Source organism: Poecilia latipinna, unplaced genomic scaffold (assembly GCF_001443285.1).
Source record: "Poecilia latipinna isolate Pla-1442-1.1 unplaced genomic scaffold, P_latipinna-1.0 Scaffold1090, whole genome shotgun sequence".
Classification (NCBI taxonomy): Eukaryota; Metazoa; Chordata; class Actinopteri; order Cyprinodontiformes; family Poeciliidae; genus Poecilia; species Poecilia latipinna.
Genome location: NW_015113706.1, coordinates 872 through 21,437, shown reverse-complemented (window position 1 = coordinate 21,437; position 20,566 = coordinate 872). Strand labels below are relative to the sequence as shown.

The following is a 20,566-nucleotide window of genomic DNA, read 5'->3' as shown; positions in this document are numbered from 1 at the left end:
GCAGAGAGTGATTACTTATTGTATTACACGTTTCTGAATATTGGCTGTCAGATGGCTGGAGGTTATTTATTTCTCTCTTCTAATGTACCTGTTATTGTCAGACAGCTTCTAGTTAAGTAAAATCACAATTGTCCAGATTTGGCAGTAATCAGGCCGGGGTGTGGCGAATAAAATTGAACTCCGCTTTCCAAAAAATGTTATTAGTCACAGTTCATTAGTCAGTTAACAAAGGGGGCAATTACTTTTTCACACAAGACCAAATTAGTTTGGAGTATTTTTCCTGTCATAAATGAAACAGCTATTTAAAAACTAAATTCTGTATTTAGTCTGTGTCTCATATTAAAACGATGACGCTATGTTTGTCAAAGAAAAAAGAAAACAGAGTAAATGCATAAGGGGGCAAATCAGGAACGTCACAGGACAATGCACACAATCTTCAATGGTAATTTTTTTCTTCTCATTCCTTAAAACCTGAATGCCCTTTGTAGCGGTGAGCAGTGGGAGACAAAAGAGGATGGGATGGGGCAGAGGAGCGGGGATGCTTGGCCCAAGCCTCAGTGCTGTGACAGCATTATGGAAATATCATCTTTTCCTAGCAGCCAGAGGAGCTTGACCGTCTGACTGGCTGTATTTACATTCAGGGCAGAGCGCTCAGTGTCACCTCAGAGCGCACAAAGAAGCCGCATCAATACGGAGGAGTATCTTTTGCTTTCTGTTCTTGCTCCCCTGCTGCTTCTATCAAGAATATAATTAGCATACACTTTAATACGTGTGCTTCAAAGTATGCGGAGAAGCAGATGTTTTGGTTTGCCTTATGTTATTTTAAACGTTGGCTCTCCGCATGATTTAGTAAACGCTACAATCGAGGTAATCTGGTTTAGCAGCAGCTTACGGGAACAAAAATACAGAGTTTAAACACACCGACTGAATCCCTGACGCTGCAGCAACAAATCTCAAATCTGATCTAAATATAGACGGATGCCCACGAGCCAAATAACATCTACCCTGCTTTATTTGCCAGGAGTTGTAGCTGGAGATGCAATCACAACAAATAAACAGGCCACTGCTTACGACGGAGCATAATGACAAATAATGAAAAGCAATTAGGAAGAGAAGTGATGATGAAAGCCCCCTGCCTTGCTGTAATTGTGGAGTGTTTGTTTTATTCTGAAATCATCTGTGAACCTGGGTAAGGTCATTGTGTTCCTACAAAACTTATATTCATCGCAAAGTGTCAAAACGTTGTCACATTACAACCAGCAACTCTGTGTATTTTTGAGGAAATTTATGTAACAGACTAAACTGAGCATATTTTGGAGTGGAAGGACATTTCTAGAAGGTTTTCAAGGTGATTTTAGAATAAAAGTCTGAAAAGTATACATCCCAGTTACCTGTGAAACACTTCATAGGTTTTTACTGCAATTCCACATGCAGGAACGAGATTTACTTATCAGTGTAACAGCTTCTTTTCTCAGGGATCACTGCTTTTCGTGGGACGTTTGCTGCGACGAAAACGCATGAATCTTTTTACACAAGCAGATTATTTCACTTATAACAAGATTTTCCCCCCTTGCTATAAGTGACATAATCTGTCAGTGGAGCTCATGCTTTTTTAATCAATATTAAGGTATTCAGAGTACACTTACTTTTAGAGAACCTGGGTGGGTTGTCGTTAACGTCGCTGAGCGTAATGTTGACAATGGTGGTCCCAGCCAGTCCTCCCAGTTGCCCCCCCATGTCCTTGGCCTGGATTAATACCTGGTACTCTTCCTTCACTTCTCTGTCCATATTGGGCAAAGCTGTCTTTATAACACCTGGTGTGAGAACAAGATTTATGAGAGTAGGAGGTAAAAGAGAAGGAAGACAAAGTGGGGGGAAAAAGAAAAAGGAGGTAGCGGGAAAGAGCGGTTGGGACATAAAGAGAGAAAGAAATGGAGGGTTATACACAAGGCAAGCAGGGAGGCGCTCAATTTACTTCAAAATGCACAATATATGGCCAGCAGAGAAGCTCACTCCTCCGCATGGAGCTGCAGAAGTATGAGGCCGATGGAGGTCACCTTACAAACTGGAAACACTTGACATTCAATACGGAGGACTGGTGAAGCCACATAATGACTCACTGGAGGATCTGAGACCCTGAGATCAGAGAGGGTTTATACTGCAGATTAATAGCGGGGTCAATGGGAGGTTGGCAGGCTAAAGAGAAGCATGCAGCACAGGTTGGACTCAACTTCCTTTTTCCATTATTCCATCAATTACATGGAGATGCTCTTCCATTTGATCCACAGACCTCTGACACGCTGATTGTTTTTGATGTTTTTGCCGTCGTTCTTTGTGGCAGATTAGTGCATGTCATCGCTCCGGGTTTGTTATAGTTTAGGTCTTAATTTATATTTTGTTGTAATTTTTTGTTTTTTTAATTCATTTTTAGAGTATGTTTGCTAGTTAGTTAAAGATTGTTTAGTTTTAGTTTAGTTATTTTTTCATACTTTGCTTCAATTGTAGAATTCAGAAATCTCAAAGTATTGTTTTGTGATTACTAAACATCGATTGAGTGATGAAGACTCAACAGAAGATATCATTTTCAAACATATATTTAATTATTGTTGATCAACCATCTGTCTGTGTTTTCTCCTAACTTTTGCAGTTCTAGTTCAGTTCTAACAGTTCTTGTTATTTTGTTAGTTTCAGTTAACTACAACAACTTTGCGTCCCTTTGTTCACCTTTTACCTGCCAGCGTTTCTCCCTCCTTTTCTCCTGTGTGTTTGGAGATAGCAGCAGCCCCAGCAGGACAAACATTTGCTTTAACAGTTTCATTTTTTTTCTTCTACCATCACTTTGAAATATAATCACAGTAGGTTCTCTACAAAGCTGTGGGATGAGTAGCGCGATCAGCAACAGATTCCACCTTATCTGGCTGTGTGATATGCATGAACCTATTTCCATATGCATTGAAATGCCCCAGATAGCAGAGGAACAGCAGCACTGTTCTGCCGGTGCAAAGTTATTTCAGATTTAGAGCAGTCATGCTCCATATACCACATCCACCCCGAGCCCTTTTCACCTGCTTTTGACACAATTTATCAACAAATAAGTGAGAGAAATAAATTCTGTCAATGCAGCAGAAACAAATGCTTTTGTTTTATTTTTCTTTTAGGGACCCGAGTTTGAACCGTCAGCTGCAGAACACTGGCTGCCCACAATCAGAGCATCGGAGATTCAGTAATTTCATGGCTTTAACTCCCGTTTTGATGCACTGCAGTGATATAATAGCATTCTGCCATCGCAACTGTACTTGAAAGACGCTGCATATTTATGAAGCTTTGTCTGACAGACATCTGCAGAGTATTTTACATCTTCAGAATTATTGACACTGCTGGTAAAGATGAGGATAAGATCCTCTTTTATGCAGGTTTTCGTTTTGATTCGTTTCTGGGGGTTGACATGGGAGCAGGGGCGGTTCAAGACTGTTTGGTGTCCTGGGCCAACATGCTCCCTCCACCGCGAGGCATCATTTAGATCAGACACACACATATGTCTTTTAATATTCTATTTAGGAAAAAAACATGTGAAAGAAACAAAAACAATGCTGTAAACACTCAAAGCAAGGCACAAACATACTGTGTACAAAAATTACATAAAACTAAAGTGCATTACAGAATCATGTGTAGTTTGTTTGCCTTTTGATCAAGACAAAAATGTCACTGCATAATACATACAGCTCATGCCGCTCTGGGCAGCTGTCCACTAAACCTGTCTATTATTTTATTATTATTAAAATATTCTGGTATTCATCCACAAAGTGGCCTTCTGCATCCTCTACCGAACCCAACAGCTGGATTTTTTTTCTCCAGTATTTGTGATGTTTACATTCAGCTTGACATAATTTCACATGATTAATAATTTAGTTAAGTGCAGAGTGAACTACATACATTACTGCTGCTGAAAGATGCATTTGCTGACGTAAGGTTTTGGATTAGGCCACTCTTTTTTTTTTTTTTTGCTGTATCTGCATGACAAACTTTAATGTTCCCAGGTTACTGGGAGTTTTCTACATTTTGTTTCTGTGTCACTTTATATAGTTTCCCTACAGAACGTTGCATGTTGTGCACATAGTTCCACCCATGCATGGGGCCAAACCAGATATTTACAGTACAAAAGGATTCTGATGTTATTCTAATCGGCTACATAAATAATTTGTCTACCAAAGTAACACTTTGTAGCAGGACTTTGATGAGACAAAATCAGCTTTAATCAACCTGGACAGGATTCTACAGACTGTGTCAAAAGTTGGGTTACTCTGCGTTTTTCATGAAGACAGAAACTGGAGCTGTAGTCGTTGAGCTAACAGCAGAAGTAAAAGTTCATGACTGAATAATGAAAATGAAACTGAACAAGTTCCCAGCTGAAAGCTTCTTCTTCCTGAAACAAAATTCCAGCACAACTTAGATCCAAAGTTCCATCCAGGATTTCTGGAACAGTGATATTCAAAAAATGAACTCTAGTTTGTTCGCCTAGAAAGTCTGGTTCGTTTGGTGTGAACGCTCAACTGGGTCTCAGTTCGGTTGAAGTGAACTCTGGCGCAGTTTGAATGCATATGTGAACGCCAAGTAGACCAGAGACAGCTCCAAAAGCGGGAAGTGGACTACAGTGCAAGGCATTCTGGGTAAATACAACCAAAATAAACATGAGAGTCCAGCGCTATCTGGAGAAACGGCTAGTGGTCTTTTACCAAAGACAAAAGAGAAATCCTGCAACCACTAAAATCTGACACTACTTAATTTTGTTTCCATTTCGTGAAGAAGTAAGTTCATGTCTTCTTCAGACGTTTTTGTGTTGTTTCCTTCAGTGGTTCTTGTTGCAGCGCCACCACAGGCAAGAGTTGCAAATTAACTGAATGCAACATTAAAAGTTTGGCCTAAACTGGATCAAAAGAGTAATGGTGTCCTGTTGCTTTCTACAGTATTTGACTAAAAAATCATCAACCTTAATCTTGGCACAGAAAATTATGACTTATTAATTATTGAAAGTCTAATTTTTACCCATAAGTGTGTGTCTACTGTGCCTAATCACATACGGATAGATAACTTTGACATGTTTTCTACTGCAATGGCATAAGATACGGTTTAAGAACCCATTTCTCTAATTATCTCTAAATCCTTCTCCTCAGGCTGAAGTAGATGATCTGCTTAACAGCTGAGACATCTAGGGAATTACTGTGCATTTTAAACAAGTCTGAAAAACACAGTAATACGCAGTGAATGTTGGTATTAGCATGTTAATTTAGTGTTAACTTTGTTGTAGCTCATGTTGCAGTATGGAATGGCTATGACAGATAACATCTCTATATTAACATTTTTTTATGTACAATATTAATACTGGATGAAAAATCAGGATTTAAGTTTTCCGCGTTACTAAAACAAGTGAATGGTTACAGTTTCAGGTAATAGACCTAGAAAGAGGTCAGATATTAAAAAGTTTGAAATGTGCTAAGAAAAAACACTTTAGATACCATAATGTGAGATATTAGTAATAAAATGTGCCAGAAGTCCTCTACATGAAATGAAATATTTGTGAGATTGCACAGCTGGATATTTTCCAAAGTGTAAGTGTTAGGCTCTATTCCTGTACCAGAACGACATCCCCTGGTGCAGACTCATCATGAACACCTTGAACAGTGTCCAGAGTTACACACCTGAGACAGTGAGGAAGAAGCTGCAACTTGGCTGCATCGAGTCTGGACCCATGGGACAGCATAGCAAACCGTCATCCTGTGACATTGTTAGATTTACTTGCCTTTCCACTTTTTTTGTAAATTAATCAAAAAGTTAAATTTTTATAGTTATTTGTCATAGTTTTGTTGGGTTTTGATCTCAGTTCTTGATACACAGAGCTCTGTTTTTATAAGTTTAATTTGATTCATCTGCTTGTGTCCTTTCTTGCATTTGGGTCCAAGTATCAACCTTCTAGTCCAGTACAGTTTTCCTTCCTGAAACCCCCATAAAGGCCTCGACCCGTTTCTCTAAAAGGAGACGCATTGTGCAAAATTCACACTTTGTACATCTTTGTACTTCCATTTGGGTTTTACTTATTCTGAAAACAGTCCAAACATTAAAACAAAAACTACTCAGATGGGTTTTTGGTGTCTGGAAAATAAGCCAAATGCCTCAGAAATGGAACGTCACTAAACTGCTGGCACCGCCTGTTACGTAGCAACCCAGGTAAGCTTCAGCACGTTTTGTCAGCTGATTGTAGCGCTGACAAATTTTATGCACTGTACAATGGCTGCTGGAAAAGACAAGTGTTTTGTTGTTGACCAGAAACCATTTCCTGCATTTTTTTTTGGTTGCGAAGGAGGCTCCACTTTTGCTTTTCAAAGCTATCCGGTTGCATAATTGCGCATCTGTCTGCAGTCATTTAATATGTGAGTGTAAATGTTGACCTTGGGGGGCATATTTAGATTTAAAGTGATAAGACGCCCTAAAGAAGCTCATTCTAAAAGGAATTCAAAATAGGCAGAACTGATCAGACTAAAATCTCATTATCTAAGAATGACTGTGCAAATAAATATAATGATCCTGTTTCATGTAGCCCATAGATCTATCCTACTATCTTCACAGAAGCCTGATAGGTCACCTTTAACAGAAGAGTAGCTGATCTCACTGTGATAGTTCTTCACAAAAGTCACCTCTAGAATTTAATTATTCAAATTTCTGCCACATACGAGACGTGGGAAGAAAGCTATTTAGCTTACCTGTTTTGGGGTCAACAGAGAAGTATGGCTGACCATGAAGGATGCTGTACACAACTCTGGCACTGTTTCCATAGGTTGGGTCATCCGCGTCTGTGGCTGTTACTTGTGTCACGTAGGTCCCTGCGGAAAAGAGCGGAGGGAAAAACACAAACCGACCTTGAATTAATCTGTTTCCACATGAGACCAGCATCCAGATTCGTTTGAAGTTCATCAGCCTAACAAAGGATCTCACCTGACGCCTAATGAGTGTTGAGTCACTGGTGAGAAAGCTGCAGCTGAAGCTGCTGGAGTGGAATGAGGGACAATATTTAGCGCCCCTGTTGTTTGGTTGCATTTGCATGTTTGTAGCTTTACAAAGCAGCCGTAAAAATGTGATGGGAAAAAGTTCTGGTTCAAACACTTCACTGAACAATGCTCCCATTAAGAAAACAAAGAGCAGAGTCAGGAACAGCCTTCCAGTCTCCTGAAGCAACACTAATCACTTAGTGATAAGTGTTGGGTTTAACTCAACTGCTTATATATTTTTGTCCTGGGGAAAATAGATGAATTCATAAAGATATTCCCAAAAATATATCCCAAATTTTCTTCTTTTTCTAGGCACATTGAGTGCTGGGAAAGGTGGGTAGCAACTGGCAACATTTACTTAATACTTGAGTAATATTACTTCTACTAATTTTTGAGTCAAATTTGCACCATATTCATCATTTTAATGTTATTTTCTATCTGCTGGTCAAGTGAAGATACAGTAAGGATACAGTATATGTTCTAACGTACCATGCTGTCAAAAGTTTTATATAGTAAGAACAATTTGGAAATATTTCCTTCTGCTTGAATTTGTTATTTTGTCATTATTTTATTTGTTTGCCTTATTTTCTATTATTATTTTATTCTCCAAAAATTTAGTTTTTTGTGTAATTACATATTTTGTAACAATGCAATCAGATGTTTTGTTACTTCAGTAGCTTTTTTTTTTTTTACCAAATATATTTTTTGTCTTACTTCAATCCTTTTTCTAAGGATATTTTTTAACTTTTACTTGAGTAAAATTATATTGAAGCAGTTCTGTTCTAAGTTCAGTACAGTTTTTGGCAGCTCTAACCCCGTCGGGGTCCTTGTTATGTCAACAATTCATCATTTCATTCGAATGGAGTAGAATTAGCTACCAGATCAGCTTCAACATCCCTAATTGACACAAGCTGTTTCCCACAAGAGCATTTCTGCTAAATTATGCTTGTTTGATGTTTCCACTGCACCAAATAAAAACTGTGTTGTTTCTTTGCCAGAAATCCAAACGGACTTCTCCAGGACGGAGCTGCAGTTTGATAGTTTCCAGTATTGGAGTTCGTCCCATAATCGTTGGGTTGCCAGTTTGATCCATCGCTCTCTGACTCTGTTGTTGTGTCCTCAGGCAAGACACTTTATTTAAAAAAATTCAGAAAAAATGCACTAAATAATTGATAAATAATTGGTTTGCAGGTCAAATAAATATTTGATCCCCTACAACTGAGATCTTGATGAATAAAAGCGTCGACATGTTTTCTATAGTTGGTCACCAGGATTTGACATGTAAGCTGAGATTTTGACTCCTTTTTTACAAAAAAACTCTAAATCCTTTAGTTTTCCTGAGTCCTTAACTTAAAGCTATGGCTTTTCTATAGGACTGGGTTCGGGAGTTTAACTAGGCCGCTCCATGACCTTAATGCCATCTTTGGCCACTTCTTCTGTCTTCACTGTGGATTTTGCCCATCTTTACTGTTTCCTACTTTTCCCCTCCGTGCTTCACAGTAGAGATATTGTTCTTGAGGTTTGATTTTGGATTTCTGGATCTCAGTTTTGATCTCACCTGGCCATGTTGCTTTTTTCCCAATCTTCCAATGACGCAACGGTCAAAAAATGCAAGTGGAAATTGGCAAAAAGCTTATCAGCAAGTAATATTTGCCTTAAGCTCCCAGGAAAAGAGACAAAAAAACAATGATTTGAGTCAAGAAGCGAGAAACAACAATGGGTGTGTGATTACAATCATGAAGATTCGTTGATCTGCTTTTTTCTATTTGGCGAAAAACAGTTCTAAGCATTTGCTAAAATTCAACAGATTCAGGTTTTCTAGCTCCACAACACAAGCAGATTGCTCAGAATGACTCCCCCCCCCCATCTGGGCGGTGTAAAAATATACTGGATGAAGACGAAAATTGCAGGATGTGTGGGATGCTTTTTATGATCAAGAGGCACTGACCGGAGGGCTGGCACTTAACTTGGTCATTTTCTACGCTGCTTGATGCCTGTAAAGAACTCGCTGTATATTAAATGGTTTTATTTGTTTGTTTTTTTTAGTCTGTGGTTGAATTAAAATATCAGGTGAAGTGAGAGAGAGAGAGATTAGCGTTCCTGAAAGATGGCTGATTAGAAATGCTGTAGAAGGGCTGTGCTAAACATGTGTGCAGAGCAGATGAGATAACACGTTTCCTGCTAATGCAAAGAGAGCAGAGCCTCGGCAGCCTGTATGAGCTGAAAGTTTGAAAGCCTCCGAGCGCCTCTGACTCCTACACATTCCCATGCAACAAAGGTAACAGCTTTTACATAAGTGTGAGGCTATAAACCAGTAAAATGGATTTCAATTTGGAGGAAGAAGGAAAATCAAATGCCTGAATGAGAACACATTGAAAAAAACGGTTCAAATTCTTAAACCATCCAACTTCATCAAACAGCGTATTACTCCAGATTAATGCAGTGGTGTAAAGGAAAGCAATTAATGTCGCAGGCTGCACAATGTATGCATGCTTTATATTTAAGCATGAGGCTGGGAGATAAGAATTGCATCTATCTAAAGACTGATCCGATTACGAGAAGGAGTTTTTTGCAGAAAAATTCATGAGTCTGATGTTAAAAAAAAAACACATTAACAACCTAAAGTGGAAGTTTGTATAAAGGCAGTGGAAGAAACAAATTGATTAAGCATAAGACTTCATTTTGCAGTAATTACACCTCCCTGAAATAGTGTTTTTAATCTGCCTCATTCCCTAAATGATTCAGGGATAAACTATTTATTGACAAGGGATTATGGAAAGATTTGTTGCTTGGCTAAATGTTTGCTGCATTTACTAACGTACCAGCCACTGAAGCAAATTTCTGCCTAGCAGCTCTTGGTCTCTTTAGGACATTTAGTGGGGCGTTTTTGTTTGTGTGTTTGGTAATAAACACAACAGGCTGGCAATTCATTACCCTCTGAACACTTCACTACAATTTAATTCAATGACTTTGCATTTTCAAATGATGGCTGCATCTCAGTACGGACAACTTTTGGCTCATATTTTATGCTTTTTATTTATGTTGTCTGTCACCAAAGTGCCTGATTTATAACAGAGTTAAATGTTAAACTTACCTATGGGTGGTTTTGTATTTATGGATGTTTCTGCAGAACATGACTCCAAATTATTCATGGTAAATTCAACCAAAACAAATGCTAATCTATCGCTAGCAGGAGAAATGACTCGTGGTCTTTTATCGAAACTCCATTTTTGTTTACATTTTATGATGAAGAAGGAAGCTGCGTTCAGTGTCTTCAGAGGTTTTTGTGTCGTTTCCTTCAGTGGTTCTTGGTGCAGCACCACCACAGGCCAGGAGGGGAACAGTTTTTTCAAAGGGTTTGGATCATTTGACAGTGCAGTGTGAAAGAGAACCACAGCAGCTGAAAACATAACAGATGTTACAATTTTGGCCTCAAATCAAATCAGTTCTACTGGACTATCTGGTATGAGGTGAAGCGGGACAGATTATGTTTCAGATTAAAGGTTATTGGCAAGACTTTATTAATTACCAAGGCCTAAATAGTAAATATTGTAACATTGTGGAATGTAATTTTCTATGACTGCTACATGAATTAAGCTGGATAAAGACATTGTATGATAACCCAGATCAAATCTTTTATTTCTCTAACTGATCTCTTCACTTCTCTTTCATGGGCATGTTTTTTTGACGAACTTGAAAGCCTCCGTCCTACGGTAAACATTACAGAGCTGCCTTTGATTCAGGGAGCCCGCCAAGCCTGCTCCGTGTTTTCCCTGCTTTCTACCCATCCTTTCCCCGGGACTGCTGAATTTGAAGTTTTGAGGGCTTCATTGTGATTCACATCAAGAGAAAACCATTCTCCCAGCGAATTACCTTGATCTGCCACCCCTCCCCCCAAGGGAAGTGTAAAGACAAAGCTGTGAAATGTACTAAGGGCACACCAGGAATAAAATGGTTCTCTGAAATGTCAAAATCTGTTAGGTGGAGCAGCGTTACCCCGCTGGTTGTAGCCATTCTGCTCTCAAGCTGAACTTGTTTTGTTTTTTTTTTTACTATTTCTCAAAGAGAAAGAAAAGTTTCCCTTGCAAAGTAGAATTTAGATTGGGCCAAAAAATAAAAAAATAAAAATACAACCCAACCCAAACCTGATCCAACTCAACCGATTAACTTTAGTTCTGGGCCCAAACCTGACGTAAATAGGACAATTAGGACAACAGCAGATCTTTAATGTATTGTGGCTCAACACACCCAGATTTCAGACCTGATCAGTAATTTCTAGATGTCACAACTGAAGCTCCTTGTTTTCTTTACTTCCTCAACAGTTTGAACTATCAACTCCTCTATTTACAGTATAATATGTAGATTAACAGAACTTTACTTTATCGTGTTTCTTCCTCTGTGCTGCATGATTGTTAAACGCCACAGAAGCCAGAGCCTGTGGCCAATTCTGGTCGTCAATCTGAAGTGTACTGCAGTTATGTTAGGGCTCTGCATGCTCTCTTACCGACTGGTGACATCTCGGGTACGCTGGCTGTGTAAGGTCCCTCCAGGAATTTTGGTTCATTGTCATTGATATCTTGGACCTTGATGACAAACTCCGATTCCGGCTCCAGGGGGATATTGGTGTCGATGTCCACAGCCTGAGCCCGCAGGGTGTAGTAAGGCTTCTCCTCCCTGTCAAGGCTCCTTAAGGCATGGATGTCCCCCGTAGTTTGGTCAATTGTGAAAATGGAGCCAGCACCTTCCCCCGAGAGGGTGTACTTCACCGAACTGTCCCCCTTATCGAGGTCAGTGTGGAGCTGTGAGACAAAAGAGGGGAGGGGAAAAAAAGAGGCTGAGTGCAAACATTGACACAGATAATGATTCAATGAAAACACCGGGGAAGAGCTGTCAAGGAGAACTATTTCACAATGACAGTCAAGGAAACTGACTGCACATCAAAGAGTTCACTCAGCTCTCTGTGAAGATCTGCAAAACACCAAGTCAGGCGAAAAGGAAAATGATCAGGCGCTCAGAACATTCTGCAGATTAACGACGTGAAATCTTTCATAAATAATGAATCATCTCACTGCAATTATCCTTCAACAACTTAAGACCCATTACAGTTTAAGAAGAACTCAGAACTCTTTTCTTATAATAGACCAATGGGAGTTTAACTTTAGGAAGCAAACATCAAACAGAAAAAAACACACCAGATCAACACCTACAAAAAACAGTTTATAATTGATTATTTGGAGGGATTATTTGGGCTTCGCCGTATCTCTTATAAACATCATGTTAAGCTGCACTTTCCAGAAGCAAACAGATTTTAATCTGTTCAGTTTTCAGCAAGACACAGCAGCTTGTTTTAAGTCAGTAATTCCTCAGTTTAGATTTTTAAGAAAGTGATTATGACAAGAGAAAAAAAAGTTAATAAATCTGCCAATGGTGCTTTGTTTTATCAATGTTAAGAAATTGTTTACTTAAAACAAGCTCAAATATCTTGCTAAAAAGTAACTTATAAGTTAGTTTTATCTTATTTCAAGTGTAATAAGAAATTTGCACTGGAAACTAAACCAACATTACTTGGTAAAATGTTGCATTTTTGCAGCGTCAACATACAAACATTCATATTTCCCAAATTAATCTAAAATATGAGGCTTCAGATGAGCGTGTGCAGATCAGAACAGAGCTCCAGCATTTTCAACATATCCAGGCAGAAAGCATATTTGCTAATACAGACGCAGGTCGATGGAAGCAATTTTTTTCCCCTTCTGACAAACACAAAACACATTCGGCACAAGAAAACCCTATTGACATAGTTATGTTTACTTTATGGCAGAAAGCAGCTATGATATTCAGAGCCTTTTAAATATTTACAGGCTGTAATGCAATGTGATTACCTCAGAGGACTATGGATTTTTCTCTCACTTTGTCAGTGAGATGGAGTTTCCACAAGCCTGACTGAATGGAAGTTGTAAACCGGGAGAAAATAAAAGATAAATAGTCACAACTCCAAGCTACTAGCTTAAGTGTTGTCTTGTGGAAACAGGAAACATTTTCCATTACATTTGGCTTCTTAAAAATAAGCTTTTTCAGTTATGCTTGTGTTTGACCAGGCAACAATTTGTGTATTATGTTACTTTTGCATCTTGTTGTGTTACAACTTTAATGTAGTTAAAATTAAATCTGTGTGAGAGATCAAACTCATATCCTTGTAAGTTGGTTTTCCAAAGAATATTTGTAAGCTAACATTAACTTGACACTGGATTCTTTGGTTGTTTTAGCAGGACAACCAATGAATAAATTCCAATAAATAAAAGGAACTGGAGCATTTATTTTTCTATTTCAGTAAGTAACTGTGAGCTTAATTAGTTTTTAAAAAATATGCTACACAATAACAATTATTCCCCTAAAAAAGCACAAGTTTAAAACTACTAAAACTGTGACCAATCAAGTTGGGAAGAGGTTAAAGTTTATCTTGAAACCAGACATCATCAAGAGGATGTTTAGTGAGGGAATTAACTGTCAGCCATTTTCAAACCTGCATCTTGTTGGACATACTTTCTATTTTATGAATTCATTGGATAAAATACTTTCATTATCTACTTTAAGCAGATTTTAACCCAGAAGCTAAAACCTTTGTGTATATATTAATCGTTTCTTAGTTTTTAAATAAACTTTTCAACAACCACAGAAGAAGAAGTTTTAGCTGAAATGCATTACTGGCTTCTAAAATACGGCCTTTCACGGTTGATGTTTCAAAAGATTGAATTAAGCTTCTCTGATTCTACTTTTCTTCTGATCTATTGAACCTATAATTTCCCCGACCTCAGCTTTTCTATTTATGCATTCTCCTAATGAGTCGATGGATTCCCGCTACGCCGTTGCTAACTGCCATGGCCGTGACGACAGGAAGAAATATGAGCTGTGGCTGTAGATTTTCTGTAGGTTACAGCAGATCCAACAGACACACAGACAAAAATAAAAAGGCACCAACACACTGGGAGTAATTGGTGATTCAGAGCAAATTGCCAAGTTCACAGAAGCATAGCATGGCATTATAATGCTGTCACCCATTGGTGCATTTCTCATTGCTATTCAAATGATAGACTATTATTCTTAGTACATGACCGATGTTGGGTGATAACGAGACCCCAAAACATTTCTCCCAGGAGGACGAGGACGTGATGGAGATTAGGTTTTCTCATGTACGGCTAATTTGACTGATATGTTCTCCTCCTCCACCGCAATTCAATTAGAGACTCACAAAATTACTCAAAAATTAAATGCATAGGCAAAAAATTAATTGGACTAACACTTTAGATTGCTTTTTTTTTTTTTACCCCCCAAAATACCAATATCTGAGTAATGCCGCTCCTGTACGGAAGAGAAGTAGCGCTATGGGAAAAAACACATATTATGACTTTAATCTGAGAATTCTGACTTTTTTCTCAGAAAATTAAAGTCAGAATTTCTGGGAGGGGGGAAATCATAATTATAATAAATCACCAAATTAAAGCAGACTAAGTTCTTTTCAAAATGCAGTACCTGGCAAAATTCAGATTCAGATTAACTTTATTTAGGTAAATTTACAACTAAATATTTAACAAACCAATAATTTTCCAAAAAGGAGCAGGTGGAAAATATTTTACCATTTACATCAAAACAGCGAAATGCATGCAAATCTAAAATAAAATGTAAAAATATGATAAAAAAAAATTAAAAGGTTTTGGTGCTCTGCATATTTTTTGTAAAAACTTTTGTAAAAATTAGTGAAATTTTGTTTGTGATTGGATTAAAATCAATTTCTCACTTTTACTCCTGGAAGTTTTCCTTTAGTTTCCTTTTAAGAAAATTATTTTTACTAGTTGGTCTGATACTGTAACTTTTCTGTTGTGATGTTTTATTTATTTTATTTACTTATTTTTATTATTTATTTTCATAAATTTATTCTGTTGTGTTATTCTTTCTGTACAGCACTTTGGTGCAGTTTTAACCTGTTTTTAAAAGTACTATATAAATACATTTGAATTTGAAGTAAAAACTGAAATTCTTCAGTCTTGGTAAAAGAAATCAGACATTTTATGTTATGTTTTTTCCACATTTCCTCTCTAATTTAGTCTTGCCAAAGGGAAGCTTCTACCTGAATCTGTTGAGAGAGCTGATGAGTGACAGGAAGCAGGTGTGATAACTAGTGAAGGGAACAGAAAGCATCAAAGAAGAAAGGAAGCAGCAATCACACAATCTCAAGAGCTCCATGTGTTTGGAATAGAAAAAGGTGAAGATTTTGGACTTTGGTTGAGTTACAGGATGGATTAAAACCAAAAAACTGCAGAATGACTGCAGAAAGGTAGGAGCTGATTTTCCTCTGCTGGCTCTGTTTTCCTTTTCTGTCCCCTCTGCTCTGTTTGGTACAAAAGCTGCCTATTGTGCTCATTATTCCTGAGTTGGCTTTCATTATGCGCTTGCTTCTGTTAGTCCTGCTTTCTTTTGTGCCGGTTTGCATTGACTGGGCCTTAATAGATTATTTATATGCATTTTTGTTCCTACAAGCTTTGGCATTTGTTGTGGAATTTGTCTCCTTGAGTTATGCAGATATGTTTTTGTTGGGATGTCATGATGACAAATTGGTTAAACGCTTTGAGCTGCAATGATTTAAAAATTATAAGACGCTGTGTGTTTTTCCCTTAAATGTGAGTGTGGCTTAGTAATTATTAATCATCTCTGATCCGCCAGGGGTTTTATCTTCATGTGTTGGCAATAGATGTGTTTTTGTGATTTCTCTGACACTAGTGAAAGGATTTGACTTGAGTGGTAAATATTTAATGGGAAGTGGTAGACGTTTTGCTCATAATAAGATGGATTATTTTCTGCACTGATGATTTTTAAATGCCTTCCATGCAATGCTTATTTAGATTGTTGTAAGACTTTAGAAATGTTCTTTTTTATATATATTTATTTCATCTCACACTTGTTTTAAGTATCTCTTAAATCTCTAAGCTGTATTATCACAAATTATAAGTTGAGCTGCAAAGTTTATGAGCCATTATATTTGTCTGAAATGGTCTTCCGGGTCTGGAAATGCTAATTTGTGCAACAAAACATTAAAAATCATCAGGTTCTAAAATGACTGTTTGAAAAGCCAAACTACCTGAAACATTGGTGAAAAGTTAAGAACAGGACAACACAGAACCAAACTGAACAACCTGATTTCATCATCTTTTAACTTTTTTGGTCTCTTTGGCCTTGTGATCATGTTTTGATCAACATTTCTTACCAATATTGCTTCATTTAGGTTAGAAAACATTACTTTCTCTGGACTTTTCTGTCTTTTCCATCCGTTCTGCTGTGGATCTGCTGCTGTGTTTGAGATCGTCGTCTTGTTGATGACCAGGTTTGAGCAAAGCTTCAGGTTATGTTTGACTCAGGCATGTGAAATCAGATCTTAACCACTGTGCCTGACAGTTTCTGCTGAAGTTCTGTGTTTTATGCTGTCAACATTATTGTTGTACATTATGGGGAAAATCTCTGCTTAGTTTTCATGTCCAAATGACTCCGACCAAAGCTTTCTACTTCCAGATAAGCTACTTGTTCCGTCCTTTTTCCTATTTTCCCTGTCATGAGCTTTAATGTTTAACATGTATTTACACCAACCCAGTTTGGTTCGCTTTAATTAAACTCTAGTTTATTTGCCTGTCTAAAAGCCTCGGCTCAGTTGAAGTGAACTCTGGTGCAGTTTGAATGTGAACACCAAGCAGACCTGAGACCGCTCCAAAAACAGGAAGTGAACAATAATGCAGGGCATTCTGGGTAAATGCAACCAAACAAACTTGTGAGTTTGGCACTAGGGGGCGAAATGGTTTGTTCTGACAAAAGCAAAACACAACGGATTAAAATCTGGCCACACATCATTCCTTTATAAATAACTTTAGTGAATCAAAATATTCCAGATAAACCTTGTTGTCTCCATGATGATTTCTCTTGGGAGGTGTGTTGGTATTGCTGATATCCCTTGATGAACTTTTAACCCCTCCCAGATTGTTGGATCTTAACAGTTGCTTCTCTAAGCTCGTTATTTTTGATGTCTTTCCATTTTGACATTGTGCAAACACACCTGACTGCTGGAAAGCAGAAAATGATCAAAAACCTATTAAATAAGTCAGATTTGATGATTTGCTAATGCAGTACAGCATCCTGATGTTACTTTTGCACTTAAAGCCAATAAAAACAGTAAAAGTGAACGTAGTTTCACACATGGCTCCTTTTTCTTGTTACATTATTAACGACTTTTGGTAAATATCTGATCACTTTTGTATGAAAACCCTAAAACTCTGCAAGGGTTTTTGTTTTGTTTCACTTTCATGGTAAACAATCAACTTTCCATTGACTTTATGATTTTATTGTTCTGGTGAAAACTTTAGCTCTACATTTTGTTTCGTTCCTTGAGGGAACAGTTTCTAGTCAACAGTGAGGGATTTCTGCTGGAAAAACTGCCTTGTGTTCAACAGTTGTTCCTTTATCATCCCTTTTTTTTCCCCTCTCTGTTGTAATCCCGTAATCTTTCGCAGCATCAATTGCTCTAGATTATCTCATGAGTTTGGCGCTCCCATTAGACAGATGAAACGAGACAAACATTTTCCTTCTGCAACAAAGCGGCCCTCGTCTCTCTGTGGTTTCAGTTGTGACCTACTGCAGAGATGATGGCGGCAGATGAACTGTTGCAACAATGTTGTCTTAATGGGATCTATTTCTTTTCATGACGCCGACGGATGGCAGACACAGAAAACAGCTGTGTTTAAAGCAGCCCAAATCGGGCCGCCCGGAGCCAAACCGCTGCTGTGAAAACACAAAGCTGGTTTTCATTAGACCTGTTTGATGACACACTTTCTAATTGTGATTGCAGCGTGTTACAAGATCCCCAATCTCACTGTCACCTATTCCCGGTGGACCTAATAATGGCAGCTTTACAGTGAGATGTGTGTGTGTTGCTGGTGCTTTGTGAGGCTGAATCAACTTGTTTTTGACACACTAAGAAAATGAGCTGTGTAAGCGACACGGCAGAATATGTTGCAGAGCAGTTGTTTTGGATTGCATAAGGTTGTCAAGGCGTTTGTGATGATTGCCAGCATATATAATACAGCATGCAAAGGCAGCTCAGGGTTGATTGAGAAATGCCTCATCATTAAAACAAACCTGCCTCATGGTGTCTGCATCTGCCAAAACATCTCATGTATTATATAGAAAAAAAACACAAAATCTTAAGTATTTTTCTTGTCCAGTTTCTCCTGCAAATATCTTATTTCAAGTGTGCTAACTTAGAAGTGACTTTTCTACAAGATATAGGAATATCTTGTAGAATATATTTAAGTCAGTACTTTGCTTGCAGATCGTTTCACTCATTACAGGACATGTTTCCCATGCTAAGTGAAATAATCTGCCATCTTTATTAATATTAACATATTATTGATTTAAAAGAAGCTCCTAGATGTTGCTGAAAACGTACCTGTAAACTAGTTTTGCCTCATTTCAAGTGGACTCAGATATTTGCTAGAAACTAGTCCAAATATACTTGATTTTGTTTTTGCAGTTTAGACGTGGAGAGAATCGTTGACACTTTATCACCTTGGTCTCGGTCTCGTTGATGGCCAGTAGCATGTCGGAGTTAAAACTGATGATGAGCAGAAAGTTGAGATGGTAAATCAGAGGATGTGATGGTTCATTATCGACAGGTGTTTCCAGTTGAAAGTTTGAAAACGATCATTGTCGCAATGACTGTTTAAGCCTGAATAAGCAAACATGAAGTAATCAGAGGAGAAATAAAATCCACATTCCTCTCCTGTTGTGTTGATCTCTATCCATCAAGAGAGAGCAGGCGACAATAATGCACCACATGTAAGCAGAGTTTGTAATACTTAGCAATGGGCGAAGCTGGAATCGGACGTCATAAGGACTGCACTCACACTGTTTTTTAAACTCGGCAATGAAAGCCGATGGCATCGTCACGAGGTCATAATGAGATGAAGGAAGGAAACAAAACTAATAGCAACGACCTTTTGTGGAGCACTGATTGCAGGTCTGTAGAGAAGCCTGGATGTGGTGGGATTGAGATGTGACGCGCTTTACTGACAGACTCCCAACTCATAAGTTCATAATCATAATTTTCAGCCTTTATGTCCAGATTTCCAGTGTCTGGCTTCATCTGGTGCAGAATTACGCTGCACGTCTCACATGAGTGACGTAAAAACTGGATAAAACGTCACAACTGTTCAGACTGCAGACGTGTAGAAAACAATTAGACATGTATCTGAATTGAACCACATATGGAAGCGGCACAATTTGAAAAAGCTGTATGTTGATTCAGCACCAGAAGGAAAGATCTGGTTGATCTGGTTGCTTTTTCATTTTTTGCTGCCACTTTTAAAGAAACCTTCTGGGAAAAAGTTAAAAATGAAATATTTGTTCATAATGACAAGAATGTTAAAGATGCTCTAAAAACCAATAATCCATCATGCTAGGAGACCATTTCAGTCTGAGCGTGACACAAAGATGGTAAAACGATAAAAATGGAGGACTGACTGACTCCAGACTCCTTCAGCTTCACCTTCAGCCAAGGTCAAAATCTAAATGCCTGAAACCTTTGATGCCGTTCAGGATCTCAGTCAGTACTGATACTTTCCTGACTAAAAATCGTCGTCATTAATGCTAATACTTTATGTATTTGAGAGGTTTAGCCTCCAATTAAACTGTTAATGTTTGCCTTTTAACTTTCACTTTTTAACTCCGTCTATCCTTGATTCTGATAACCTCTTTAATCGTCAGTGATTTCATTGTCACACATCTATGCCTTGTCTTTGGGAAAGAAAAAAAATCTGTTAATCAAGAGCACATATCAGAAATCTGTTCATTTGACTTTGCATTAACAGATGTGGCTGTTTCTGAATAAATTATCAGTTCTGATTAGGGAGAAGTTGAGATTTGATTTTTCTCCTTGATTGGCAGGCGAGGAAAAGCCGCCTCTTTAATTTATTTGCATTAAAAAGAAATGTTCAGGTATTTGAATACAAGCACCCAAGAGATGTGCATTGATTCAGAACAGCACAGAGGGAAGAAATGCAAACGAAACGGACAGACACATTGGCCCATTAATTACAAGAGAACACAGCCTGTTATTAATTAAAATTTCCATTATGCCAACAATGGTAATCAGTTAAATAAAAAAATATTCATTAATAAAGAGGCACTCAATTGTTAAAAGCATAAAGAACCAAATGGTCCAGGGGCAAAATCATAGCCTTTGTAATCAAATATAAAAGAACAAAAGAGCGCAACTTATTGTAATAACAAAGGGAGGCAGAAAAAAATTTAAACAGGAGGTTGGAATTATATCACTAACTAAAAGAACAGCCTATTGGTTCAGATTTCAAAAAGATGGAAACGGAGATGAGTTGAAATGAAGCGTTGCAGAACGGCTGTCTGACGGGACGACAAGGATGACCTTCCTATTTTTTATTTATTTTTCTCTAAGCATAATTAGTGAGATGCTC

The 20,566-nt window shown here is 38.0% G+C and overlaps 1 protein-coding gene across 1 annotated transcript in view; it reads right to left on the bottom strand.

Moving 5' to 3' along the window:
• LOC106959516 (cadherin-12) overlaps positions 1–18,677 on the bottom strand; it is a 78,879-nt gene extending 60,202 nt beyond the window's left edge. Inside the window, exons 1-5 of the mRNA XM_015052135.1 lie at positions 18,645–18,677; positions 14,366–14,420; positions 11,545–11,874; positions 6,756–6,875; positions 1,647–1,814 (exon numbers count right to left, since the gene is read on the bottom strand). Coding sequence (XP_014907621.1) covers positions 1,647–1,814; positions 6,756–6,875; positions 11,545–11,874; positions 14,366–14,420; positions 18,645–18,677 — 706 coding nt within the window. The remainder of the gene's footprint in view (positions 1–1,646; positions 1,815–6,755; positions 6,876–11,544; positions 11,875–14,365; positions 14,421–18,644) is intronic.
• Positions 18,678–20,566: the final 1,889 nt, after the last annotated feature.